The sequence below is a fragment of the Octodon degus genome, unplaced genomic scaffold (assembly GCF_000260255.1).
Source record: "Octodon degus isolate 3935 unplaced genomic scaffold, OctDeg1.0 scaffold00009, whole genome shotgun sequence".
NCBI classification, from domain to species: domain Eukaryota; kingdom Metazoa; phylum Chordata; class Mammalia; order Rodentia; family Octodontidae; genus Octodon; species Octodon degus.
Window position 1 is genome coordinate 30,974,851 of NW_004524585.1, and position 13,382 is coordinate 30,988,232.

Genomic DNA, 13,382 nt, shown 5'->3' on the forward strand with positions numbered 1-13,382 from the left:
ACCATGTCTCAAAAAGATTTAAAAAACAAATTGACCCTGTTTATTTATGGGCTGGAAATGAGTTGCAATGCAATAGATTGTCCTCTTATCCCCAGGGACTGCACTGACTTTGGGGGGTGGTTACAGCATAGTTTGAGCTTCTACCAAACCTTGATATCTTTCAGTTTACAGTGTAGAAATACAGTTTAGGAGCTTGTATTGTAAATAATTTTGTCTAGAATGAGACTACTTGCAATAAAATATGAGAATACTTAGTGGTCTGCTTATCCGGAAGTAGAAGAAGCTGCACTTCATAAATGGATGAGGACCCTTGTAATGTGCACAACCATGTACCTGAGTTAAGTTTTGGTGACAGACATGGTATCACATGAGCCAGTGATAAAACAATGCTTGTGAACCAGACTCTGACATATCAAGCATTCATTCATAACAGGGAAGTGTGTCAAACGGTCTTTATATCCATTGTACATGTTAAATAAACCTATTTTTGATGAGTTTATTACAGTGGTGATTGGTTCTCTGCTATGTGTCTTCTGAAAATGCATTCTTCCCAAGGCAAACAGTACAAATGTGCTAAAGGGATCCTTTTTCAATTTTGATCAATTTCCTTTTAAGGACAATGTGTGCTTTGCCCCATCATGACTTCTACTTTTTTTCCTTTCAGGAATATTTAAGACAACAGCTGTTTTCTATGAATGATTCGGAGGAAAAGCCATCACCCACCCGACCTCTAAAGATGACCTCAAGGAGTGTGGAAGATCAGCCTTCTGCCTTTAACCCTTTCCATGTGTATGAGGGCTTTAGAGAAAACATGCTAGATCAGGTATGTGGAAATGAAATGGTAAATTTAACTTTAATGTGTGGATTTTCAACACTAGTAAGAAAAATATTCCTTTGTAGTTTTGATATTTGCTCATAATATTGGTGGGGGGACCCAGGAAAGAAAAATCCTTGTGTTTAATGAAATGGTCTATATGAATAGGCTTCTAAAAGTTATTTTACCTTCTTTCTATTTGTCAAACTGATCTGTACATTTGACCAATGCAACCTAACTTTGATCAGTTTAGTTTGCTATGAGCAGAGGCAGGGTCTACAAGAGACCCAAAGAATGAAAAATTTTGTAAGATTCTTTCCTTCTGTTATCACCCCTTATTTCTCAACACATTAAATAAAATATTTTGCAATCTTTATGGATGCAACAGATAAATTAGAAGGTAGCTTAAAGTGAATTATAAATATATTGTGAGCTTTCATTTTAAGTGACACGAGATAAATTTGTTATTTACAACCCCAGACACAGTCCCAAATTTACAATGAGCACACTAGCGACCTTAAAGCCAGGGCATTTGAAATAAAGGCAATATGATAAATCCTGTGCATTTAAAAATGTCAAATTATACCACTGTTTGAGCCACGTAGTAGAGTAATTACATTAAAAAGACCATCTTTCTACCAAAGCATTTTAAATCTATACTTGATTTTGCTTTGTTCATTCTTTGGGTGGCTGTTCCCAGAAACTTCTTGACAGACAATTTGAATTAGCAGGGCAGAAGAAAAGAATTACTTGACCTCGAGCTCTGATGAAAATAAGAATTAAAACAATGGCCTAATTTGGCATGCCGATAATATTTTTACCATGCCTGTTACAGCTCTCGCCTGCATTCATCAATACTGTAGTAGAATAAAACCTTCAATACTGACAACGCAGGGCAGAATTCTCCTGCTCTATGACAGGATGGTAGAGCTCAATTAATCAGCAGGTGACAGCAGGAAGCTCTTGTTGGATTTTAAACATCAGCCTGGACCCTTATTATACAAACTATTTAATTTTAAGGTACAAAAATACTATTTTTAAAAACCGAACCTTGTTTAAGGTTTATTGGCTGCTTTCCTGAGTTGTATATTAGGTTGTTCTAAATCACAAATAATTATTATAAATGTTAAATTTTCTCTTATTTAAATAAATGACACGTTTTATTGAGGTCTAAATTATGAGATTTTTTTTCACAGTAATTCTTCTCCTGACTCTGTCATGAACTTATCGATTAATGAGAAAAAAGAATCAGGTTGTTTATACTTGTAGGTCCTAATAATCTCATACTAAAACATTTTTTAAGCAAAAAAGTTAACATTAAGATCATCACACTAATTAAGCTGTGTCTTACAAGTTGAGTCTTAAGGTTTCCAAGTTTGTTTTTTCCATCAAACTTTAGGGTGTTTATAAAGTATCACATTATTTCCCTAGTATAAGAAACTGAAAGAATAAATAAGATCCAAAAGATACAGTAGACGTTGTGAAGGGGAAAGAAACTATTCAAAAAGAAAAAAATAATTGGGATAGAGGAAAGAAGAAAAGAAGAAAGTAATCTATCATTCTATCTGTCTATCTGTATGATAGCTAAGATAATTATACTACTAATTTCTATTAGTTCATTGAAAGGAACAGTTACTATTTATATTGTTTGACCAATCTTATATCACTATAGCTGATAATCTGGGCAACCACTTTGAAGATTACAATATACAATATAATAACCATTGTTAATTTCCTATCATATTGTCTTGAAATTCTGTATCATTTTTATTTTTTAATTATTCTCTTTAAAATAAAAAACCCTAAACGTTGTTACGTGAATAAGTCACCAATTATTGTGATTTGTTTTTTGAAGAGTCACCCTCTCAGAGAAACTTGTTAGGAAAATGCCATTAATACTTGGGAGAATAACGATTCAAGGAATTGATTTATATTTTTATAAGTAATGACTACATCCCCAAATGGATTTATAAATTAATTGCTGTCTTATTGGAATAAAAACCTTCTTCTGTGGACATGATTGATGTTATCTGTCTAAGTCCTTGTTCAGGACCCCCCCCCTCCTTAGTTAGTCTATCACAGCTGGAGCTTTAATTTACCAATCATATTAACTCTGATTAATAACTAACAATAGTGTCTTCTCATTTATCAACAGTCAGCCATTGTGAAATGGAACTGGAATTGGTCAAAGTTGCTGCCAAACTATCTGGGGCTGGATAAGATGACCTTCAACGTACTGCTCAAAAACAGGTGATAAGACTGAGGATCTTTGTGCTCTAGTGTGTGTGTGTGTGTGTGTGCATGCTTTTGTGTGTGTATGTGATTTTTGGAAAAAGATAAAATGTATTTTATCAGCAGAGCAATATTTTATTTTCCTTCTCTTCACTCTCACATTTTTTTAAATGGCTAAAAATAGGAGTAGATTTCCTAAATTCTTTTTTCCACAGTGAACATTTGCAAACTTTGGCTCAAAATAAAATTAGTTGCTCTTAATCTCAATTTTTAATTTTTTATGTGTTTAATAGTTCACTGTTGTACATGCCACAGGAGATTGACTTGAATATCATCATAGTATACCTTTGTTTACAACAATTTAATGAATGCACACAAAGTGCCAAACCAAATCAACTCATCTAGTCAGGGGAAACATAAGTAAAACTGTTATGATTGACTTTTTTACTTTCCAGCCAGTTATCCTGGCACTATATTGCTGTACTGTCACTTGCATACTACTTTACATACACACACACGTGCGCGCGCACATGCACGCACACACACACACACACACACACACACAAAATATAGCAAGATAATAATGGGATTATAGCTTGGGAATTATCTTGCACCAAAGTACACTTCTTTTCTTCTATTTTGGATCAATTAACATGTATTTAATGTAACATTTGGTTTTCAGTGAACACTCTAAGGAACAAATTTTCAAAAGTGAATTTAGCAAATGTTACATTTTCAAATATATGTGGGTGTACAGATATATGTGATTCCTTTTATTGTCATGGATCATCCATTTGTTGATAACAAAGTATTGGAATTATTTCTATATGATCTCTATGGTATATTTTCTGATTTTTTGCAAAAACAGAATGTCATTTTTTTCCTGAAAGGAAATACTCACATCATAGTTGAATTGTCAGATTACCGTTGAGAAATATGGGTGTGTATAAGAAAATAACAAATGAGAGAAAAAATTCGGTATTTCCTAGATGGAGGGCAAAAAAAAGAGTGGCTTTATCACCAATAAAGTGTTGCTTAAACAAGCAGCCAAAATCGTATTCCTAGTATATCAACACTGACTTAAGCTCATTTACTCATCATGGACAAAGTGGAACAATCTAGAAGCTTCCTCATTAAGGAGAGCAGCTTACGCCTAGCGAACGCACCACTTGGTAGCAGTGCCCTGGTAAGTATCCCTTCTGTGCACAGTATACCTCTAAGGTGCACCTGTCCTGTGCCAAAGGTGTTCATGGAGTTCAGAGGTGGGTTTGATGGAGAGGCCAGATCCTCTGATGTGTATACAATGTTGTGCGGTCTAGAAACGAGTTCATAATAAGAAGTAGTTTTCACTGCTACTTGGAAAGTTTTAGGTTTATGTAGTGTATTGTATTCTCTTCTGGGACTTGTTCTTTCTAATCTACCAAATGGTACTCAGGGGACAACATGTCCTTCAGAACTTACTGCATTTCTGTGGTATAAAGTTCACTTCTAAGGGAACCTGTGCTTTAACCAGCTTTGCATTATGTTATTCTTGTTTAATGGCTTCAGGTATGCTTCAATTAGGTCTCCAGCTATTAAAGTCTTATTTCCTGAGGTATGTGTGAGTGGTAGAAAAAGAACTTCTGCAAATTTAGCCAGAAATAACAGGTCAAAACAGTTCTCTTGGAAAGGGGTCATGAATTTTTAATACAAACAGCTTGAGTCTCATCTTCATAACAACCTTAGAGTTTTAAAGAATGGCATGCAAAGCATTCTATTGCAAACTAACACACACCCCTAGCTACAATGAACCTAGTTGAGCTACTTGAGCAGATGAAAGACACCTGAGAGTTTTTAATCTCTCTATCACTTTCCCATTTATTTTAAGAATGTTAATATGAGTTTTGATTAGTGAACCTGTAAGAAAATGCTCTGTATTTTTTTCCACTCTAAGATAGTCACTTGTTTGGACTTATCTGAAAACATAAGACTTCTAAAAAATAGTTCATTGAATTTTTTGAACACATGGTTATCTGAAAGATGCATATTTGAAAGTGAGACTATAGAACACTGAGGTCTGAGAATGAGAGGTTCATATCCACAAAGGGATACTTCTTACCTCCAACCCTGGTCTTTGTGGTTAGGTGAAGCTGAAGGAAAGACGGGGGCTGCTCAGCGGACTGCATGTGGTTCTCCCTCCCAAGCTCATCAGTTGACCAAATCACTTGTTCTCTTTTAGCGCTATTTCTTGGAAATGTATTTGTACAAAGATGCCCTATATTATCACCTAGATTTGTGAGTGTGGCCATGAATGCTGTGGTGGTATAATGTTACAAAGAAAAGTAAACTCAAATACATAAATATGAAAAAGTTCAGGAGAAGAGATCCTTTCTGGTCACCTCTTCACTTCCTTTGTGTCTGATCTTCAGCTTCTGTACAGAACCAGACATCTGTGGGCTTAATCACAGAATGCCTGGAGTGAACCAGACTTTCTTCATCCTGAAAATAATATAGGCAAGCCAAATTTCTCTGTTCTCATGAGTTTACCTTTGACTTTAGAATTTCTTATTTTTAAATGAAACAATGATAATCACACAGCTACTTTATAGACATTAGTGACACAATCAATAACATAAAAGTATTTGGAAGTATTTTTTAAAGTTGAAAACATAATATGTACTCAGAAAAGTAGTAATAATCATAGTAGCATTAGTTCTGGTTGGATATGGAATTTGTAAAGTCCATGAAGGATTTGCTGGAAGATCCAGCTCTCAAACTGTAAAGTTTGTGGAGACTCTAGGCCTCAACCCATAGTGAGACTCAGGCCAAGTACTGAGTCAGAGAGCAGGCAGCAGCCTCAGTACCCCTGAAGATTATGAGAAAATCAGCAAGGAGGAGTTCAAACAGTCAAGGAAGCCACTCTGGAGATAAAGACCTCAGAGGTGAATAGTGCAGAGACGGTTCAGAAACATGGAAGAGGACTCTGTGGTACCAGCCACATCTACATCTCAGGCAGGACTGGCCTCTACTGCACAGGCTGATTAGCTGCTGACTTCAAAGGCTCAACACTTCTTATAGTGGTTGCCTGAGTCCTTGGCAGGGATATGGCCTCTGCTTGCTACTGGCCTCATCCTAAAACACCTCCCTCCCATTCACGATGCTGAAGTAAGTTGCGTTCTTCACGTTCTTTAGATTCTCTAGGCCTCCCTTCCCACGTCAGTGTCTTGGTACTCGAATTAGCTTGTCACAATGCCTATACCATATTGTCCATATAGGATAAATATCACCTCCTGAAAGTGGTCTTTCCTTTTCACCATCTAACATGGCTTTCCAGTCACTCTAGCATTCTGCTGATGTATGCAATTTCTCAACTGAGACATCACTATCTAAAATCTTAATTTCTGTTTATTGTTTTAATCTTGCTTCCTATGGTAGAAGATAAACTCCATGTGATTAGTACCTTGCCTCCTATTCCACGTCTTTGATGCCTACAAAAGCATCATGCACATTGTAGGTTCTAAGTAATATTTATTGAATTAGTTAATGAAAAAATGAGACTGAGAATTTAAAGAGAAAGTTGACCTGGAAAGATGAGCATAGATATAGTAGGTATTCTTTAGATGTGATGTTTGATTCCTAGCCCTCTAGGTACAGGAGGAGTACTCTGGAAAATCACAAGTAAAACATAACCTAAAAGCATATTTATTCTCTACATTTTCAAAATTTGCATGAAAATCAAGACAAATTCTTTATACATACGATGATGTCTGTGATGATGGTTATGATAATGATGTGAAATTTTAGTTTCACATTAGAACAGAAAGCTGCTTTTTATTTTTAATCCATTGATCCATTTGATCCACTCAAACCATAGCCTTGCCAACAGTGAAGTCTGCGTTTCACCCCTGATGTGCAAGTCTTTTGACATTTGGGTGACAGGATTTGCATTTGTTAAATGATACCAAATATGGAAGATAATAAAAAGGTAGAAGAGTTGCCTTTCAAAAATATCCAACCAAACCTTTGTGAGTTAGTTATGAGTGCTTTTGGAAGTGTTTGAAGAAGGATAGTAGCTCAGATCTCAGAAAAGAAATATTGAATATATCTTAATAATATATGTATTTCAACTTTAGAAGTTTGCCATTATAGAAAATAAAAAGTCCATAGAGGTCCAGAAAATCAACCTATGCATCAATTGTACACTCTTACCTATAACACTCTATGAGAATAAGTATAGTAATTGTACATTGATCTTTTGGAATAATAAAAGCACTTTTCACTGTATCTTACTATTTATTTCTTGATTTCATTCTCACCCACTTTAAAATAAATCCAGAGTAGCGAATCAGATGGTAATTACATTTTCAGGAGAGTGAACCAAAAGGAGCACTCTACTCCTTCATTTGTGGCGGATCTCCAGATTGCCATTTTGATATTGTTTTCTTTGTCACTGGAACAAATTTATGCTGCTCCTTTTCTCTTTACCTTATTTATTCCAGACTAATTTCCAAGAATTGTGGAATTGAAAATAATCTCTGAATACAGTGGAGCACTGGGCTATTTTAACCATCTAAATATACTGCATATGAGTTTGGCTCCAACTTGAGCAAACACAATTAAATATGATGGCAGGAACAGCAGAAGGGGTGGTGGTGGCAGATTTCTGGCTATGGCTTTGGGACCCTTCCAGGTGGGCAATAACCATGCATCTGAGAGGGAACAGAGATTAGAAAGCATGTTGGAAACGAGCTCTTGATCTGTGGATTGTTTGCTTTTAATAATAATTATTAAAGCACCTTTATCCTATATCAGATTATAGTGTGTGCCCTGTGGTGTGCAGAGAGTAGAAAATATTGTCTCTGGCCTCAAACTGCTCACCCTGCACTCTCAAGTGACCATTTGCAGGCAGTGCTACCATTAGCATGATGTTTACGGTCATTCACTGCAGTAAATTCCTGCTGCAGCAACCTGGTTACAGAGAGGTGGGTTTATGAAAAGGGGGAAACCACAGTGATGAGTACACACCTCTGAGTCATTACATACGTTACTTGTGCCACAACATTCAAATGTGGGGGTGTTTCATGCTCTGTTTCTCTTGAGCGCCCTTTTCTTCTTACCTGCATCAAAGCTCTTCAGCACAGGGCTGCCCCCTCCCATCCTAACATCTTGCAGCGGCATAGTTCTTGCACAAAGATTGCCTACTGTGCTGTTACTGTGTATAAATTCAACACTCTGATCGTGTAAATTCTAGAATGCAGGATCTTGGTATATGAACCAAACAAACTCATAAACATGTGTTGTTTCATTTCCTGATGGGAAACTTGGGTATATCTGTCATCCTTAATGGCATATTAAGCCTTCACACAAATCTTTTCCTTTGGCCTTCACTGCAACCATGTAATGAGACACAGGTACAAACAAGGTTGCAAAACATTAAATCTTACACCAGAGGTCCCTGATATTAAATGGCAGCTGCTACTCAAAATAAAGACTTGTGCCTCTGTATTTGGGACTTGATACCTGCCATATTAGTCAGTTTTCCTGTTGCGGGCATAATAACTGGTACCTACAGTTTAAAAGAGGAGAGGTTGATTTTGTCTAACAGTTTTTAGAGGGTTCAGTCCATGGTTGCCTGGCTCCAAGATGAAAGGCATGGTGGAAGGGCCTGGCAAAGGACAGCTGCTCCTCCCATCAGCCATCAGGAAGCAGAGCACTAGGGGAGTAGCCAGGGTCAGGAATACCTCTGTCCAGCTGACCTACCCCAGAGACCTACCTCCTACCTCCTGACAGCACATTCACCTAGGACCTCGTCAATGATGAATCCACAGATGAGTGTGACCCTGTCAGGATCCAGTCACCTTCCACACACATGCAACTCTAGGGGACATTTTAGATCTGAACCGTAACACCTATTCAGTATTTTATTAGCTCTATTGTGTATATCTTTATTATAATAATACTGATGATAGTGAAAATAACACAGAGCACTTGCCTCATAGCTGGCATAATTTATTTTATTTTATTTCTTCTTTCTTCCCTTGCTTCATTTATTTTCATTTTGAAACACATGAATTTGAAGAGCTTATTAACCATTCAGGTAAAGGTACAGAACAGAGTATGGCTATGGGTCTAAAATATGGGTCTAAAACTCAGAAAAGAGTTTTAGTATACAGATCTAATTCATTTTTTATTTTTTAAAATATAAAATAGTAACAAAAAAAACAACACTAGAATTGCTAACAAGTCCAGGGAGATGGCTCAGTAGAATAAGCTCTTCCCTGGCAAGTGCAAAGGTCTGAGTTCAATCCCCAATTCCGCCAAAAGAAAAAAAAAAAGAAAGAAAGAAATGCTAATAAAATTTCCCTAAACAAATTAATAGGAACTCATCAGTGGTGCTGTATTGCATGATGTTACCTTCAAATTAGTTGTTTAGATTTAGCTAGTATAATTTAAATGCTTTATATACATATATTAACTATAACTCCTACAAAAACTTTTAAAAGTAGTGCATATTGTCATTGTTTTCCTAATTAAAAAAAACAAACAAACAAACCCTGAAATTGAGAGCTCTAACTGTGCTCAGATTCTAGCTCAAGTCCAAATCCATAAACAATTCTGTGTAGTGCTTCTGTATAGTTTTGCTTACTTTACTCATTCAACATCTTGGAGCAACTATGTGCTAAAGGCATTTGTTTAGGTAATCATTTGCTAGGTTACTGTATTTTCAATACAATTATGCACTGTACAGTGGCAATTTGGTCAACTTGGGACTGCAGAGATGAGACTACACCCATGAAATGACACCAGCTAGTGACCAAATAGCCAATTTAGCTTATGGAAGTACCCGCGGTGATACATACCTGATGATAAACTAGCCAAGCAACACATTTCTTAGAACATGGTACATCAAGCAATGTGGTACGGTACTTTGAGGAGTCCTTTAGTGGTACCTTACAAGATTTCTAATCCATTGTTTTATTCTTTTTTTTTTTTTTTCTGTATTTTAGGGAAGGGTCTACAGGGTGTTCAGGGTCTCACTACTAGATCAGACTCTTAGTGAGTCTCCTGTTTACAGCCTCCCAAGTGCTGGGATTATAGGTGTGTGCCACCACACCCAGTCTCAATTGCTATCTCAGCACACCCCAGGGGCCGGGTGAGCATGGCAGGCCTGGGGATCCAACCCCCGGCCCCTGCATCTGCTTGCAGGCACTTTAATCCACTGAGCTATTTGGCTGGGCCTTCTAATCTATTTTAAATAATCACTTCTGTTATTTCCTTTCTTTTAGTGCTTATATCCCTCTCAGAAGATGACTTGTCCCAGCTCCTTTATTAGGAAGATGAAAATTATCTAATGTGAATATCTCAAACCTCAGTTTTGTTTCGATTATCACCAGTCCTTTGGAGAGAAAGAGGAGCTTTTCTATATATATTAGAGAGGTAATTTGGCTACTTAGGCTGTGGATATTCTGAGGATGAAGTTTGGGCTTTAGCCAGAAGATGAAGGAACCATGAAAGCCTGAAAGAAATGGAATGATGGGAACAGGGAGCTAATTTTGGACTTAGTGAACCTAGGGTAGAGGGACTGTTAGAGACTGGCTAAAGACTAGGGAAGAGATTATACACCCTGTGGATTACAAGGAAGTTAGATACTCAGAAAAAATGTATAATTTTAATTTGTATAAGAGCAGGTATGATACTTCCTGTTTGAAGACAGTGTGGAATAGATTTTCTTAAGATAGAGAGGTGCTGTGCTTACCTGCTCTTCAGAGTGTGTGTGCCATTTATGTCCTCCAAGAAGCAGATGCCAAGACAGCAATGCAGTTGTAAGAAGTTTCTAGGTGGAGAAATGCACAGTAGGAATAGAAAGGTGAAGCAGGAATAGGCAGGGAAGAACTTCAGAACAAGTTGCTGATCTGATATCTGTGAAAGGACACACAGTGGAGGACTGCATAGGAAACGTCTCACAGAGTAGAGCAGTTTTAGGATAGTGTCCACAAGACCAAGGGAGACGCTTGAGATGTAGCCACTCACCAGAGACCCCCACAGCCTGCAGAGTAGATGAGCAGTACCTCCACCATGCCCCGACACTGTCTGAGAGCAGCTCAAGAGAGATGTACACCCACCCTGGTCGACACAGGGGAGGGACAGTTGGGGAGGGGCTTTAACTAGTGGTTTTCTGTGGCTACCAAGAAAGGTACACAAAATCCTTCTACGTAGAGACATATATGAGAGCCTTTTATATAAGTTCACAGGGAAGCCATTTAAATAAAGCTCTGTATGGCTTTAGTGAGAAAACAGACATCCTAAATAAATGTTAAATGCTATTGACAGAACTGCAGAATTGGCAACATTTTGATGAAAAGAAAGTATAATAATTTTCTCAAAACCAACCATAGGAGAATTTCTTGCTTGTCAAAGTGAACCAAAATTCACTTTGTAATGACTTTTCTTCTACCTAATTATGCATTCACACGCTGGCACTTTTGGGTTCTTGCAGTGGATCAAAAGCTATTTTAAAACTTGCTTGTATAGAACACATTCTTCTTTTCAATGACTATTCTTTAAGTCTTTTCCCTGTCAAATGCTGTTCAGATCGCATCGCCGTGTGATATTTCTCTGCGAGAGGCGGTAGGATAGGTTCTGCTAGGAGTAGCTGTCATAGGCCTATTGATTCAGTTTGAGTGAAAATAAAAAAAATATATTGACTGCTTTAAGGCTTATGAGTCATCACAGAATATATGTTTATGTTCTTATACCTAATAAGTTGAGAAAATGATCTCTTCAAAAATATTTGTACAATTGAATATTATAATAATAAATCTGAGAAATAATAAATAATGTTTCCCTTTGTTATATACAAAATAGCATTAATATTAGTAAATTGCCATGACACTTTTGTGACGTGCTGTGCATATACTGAATCAAATATCTGTAGTACTTTTTTTTTTTATGTATTTGGTATATGGTGTCAGTATGCAGCTCGGACTTGTAGTGATCCTCCTATTTTCAGCCTCAGGGCTTACAGGCATGCACCACCATTTCTGGTCTCAGTGGCTGGCTCAGTGCACCCGGGGACAGGGCCAGCATGGCGTGTGGTACTGGGAATTCAACAGGTTCTCAGTCCACTGAGCTGTCTCGCTGGCCCTCTGTAGTACGTTCTCATACTACAAGTGAAACACTTACCTTGATGCACTCCAGTGGTGTAGCTAGCCATCTGAATTCTCTTTTTATATAATGTGAAGTCCTTTGAACTTTGTTTTTAAAAAACCAAAATGTTACAGTATACATAATATTTATATCAATATAACTTTAACATTGGCTTTGTAGTAAAAGATAACATAAATACACATTTTGCATATAGTATTTCAAATGGTATGAGATGATAAGATGTAAAATATAAAAGATCCCTCTCTGCTGCCCAATATAAGTCCCACTCCCACTATAATAGTTTAGAAATAATTCTCTTTTTATTCCTTTTTTTTTTTTTTTTTTTTTGGCAATACTGGGGATTAAACTTGGGACCTGACTCTTGCTGGGCTATATCCCCAGCCCCATTTCTATTTTTATTGTATTCATTTAGTTTTGGTTCATAAATCAGAGAGAGAGAGAGAGAGAGAGAGAGAGAGAGAGAGAGAGAGAGATGATGCAACACAATCTTTTAAAATTTATTGGCTTAAAGATATGTCATTAACCTCTCTCAATGGAAATAATATAAAGAGAGAATACTCCTTCCCCTTTGTCTGCAAGTTTTGTTAATAAAAATGTTGATTTTATTTCTTTTCCTTTTCACTACTTCCTCCTGCTTTATGATCGTGACAATGTAATGTGTCACTTTCAGAGACATGATTATGCATTTCCTGACCAACATTGCAGGGTTTTTTTCTTTTTGTATTTTAGGGAAGGGTCTACACGGTGTTTAGGGTCTCACTCCTAGATCAGACTCTAGTGATCTGCCTGTTTACAGCCTCCCGAGAGCTGGGATTACAGGTGTGCACCACCACACCCAGCCTCAATTGCAGTCTCAGCATGCCCCAGGGGTGGGGCCCACAGGGCAGGCCCTGGGATCCAACTCGGCCCCTGTGAAACACTATAGTTTTGCACTGCCCAGAGATAAAGTGCAGGCTACCAATGAAAAGTTTGATGCAGCTCAATTAGGAGAACTGACTGTGTGGAGGTCAGAGGCTTCCTTTTTTTTTTTTTAATAATTTTATTGAGAAAGAAGTAGCAATGAGATAGTTTCAAAGCAGGAAAGTATAAAAACGAAGTACAAGAAATAAAGCCATGTTGTTATGTTGAGCTGTAGGGGACTCAGGTCAACAACTTCTGGCATTGTCAATCAAGTGGAAGACCCAATACT

General features: G+C 37.2%; 1 protein-coding gene across 1 annotated transcript in view; it reads left to right on the forward strand.

Annotated features, from left to right (window-relative positions):
- The window catches only part of LOC111814390 (uncharacterized protein KIAA0825-like), an 82,746-nt gene extending 79,678 nt beyond the window's left edge, over nucleotides 1–3,068 (forward strand). Inside the window, exons 10-11 of the mRNA XM_023707686.1 lie at nucleotides 665–823; nucleotides 2,970–3,068. Of these exons, the coding sequence (XP_023563454.1) occupies nucleotides 665–823; nucleotides 2,970–3,068 (258 nt within the window). The remainder of the gene's footprint in view (nucleotides 1–664; nucleotides 824–2,969) is intronic.
- Nucleotides 3,069–13,382: the final 10,314 nt, after the last annotated feature.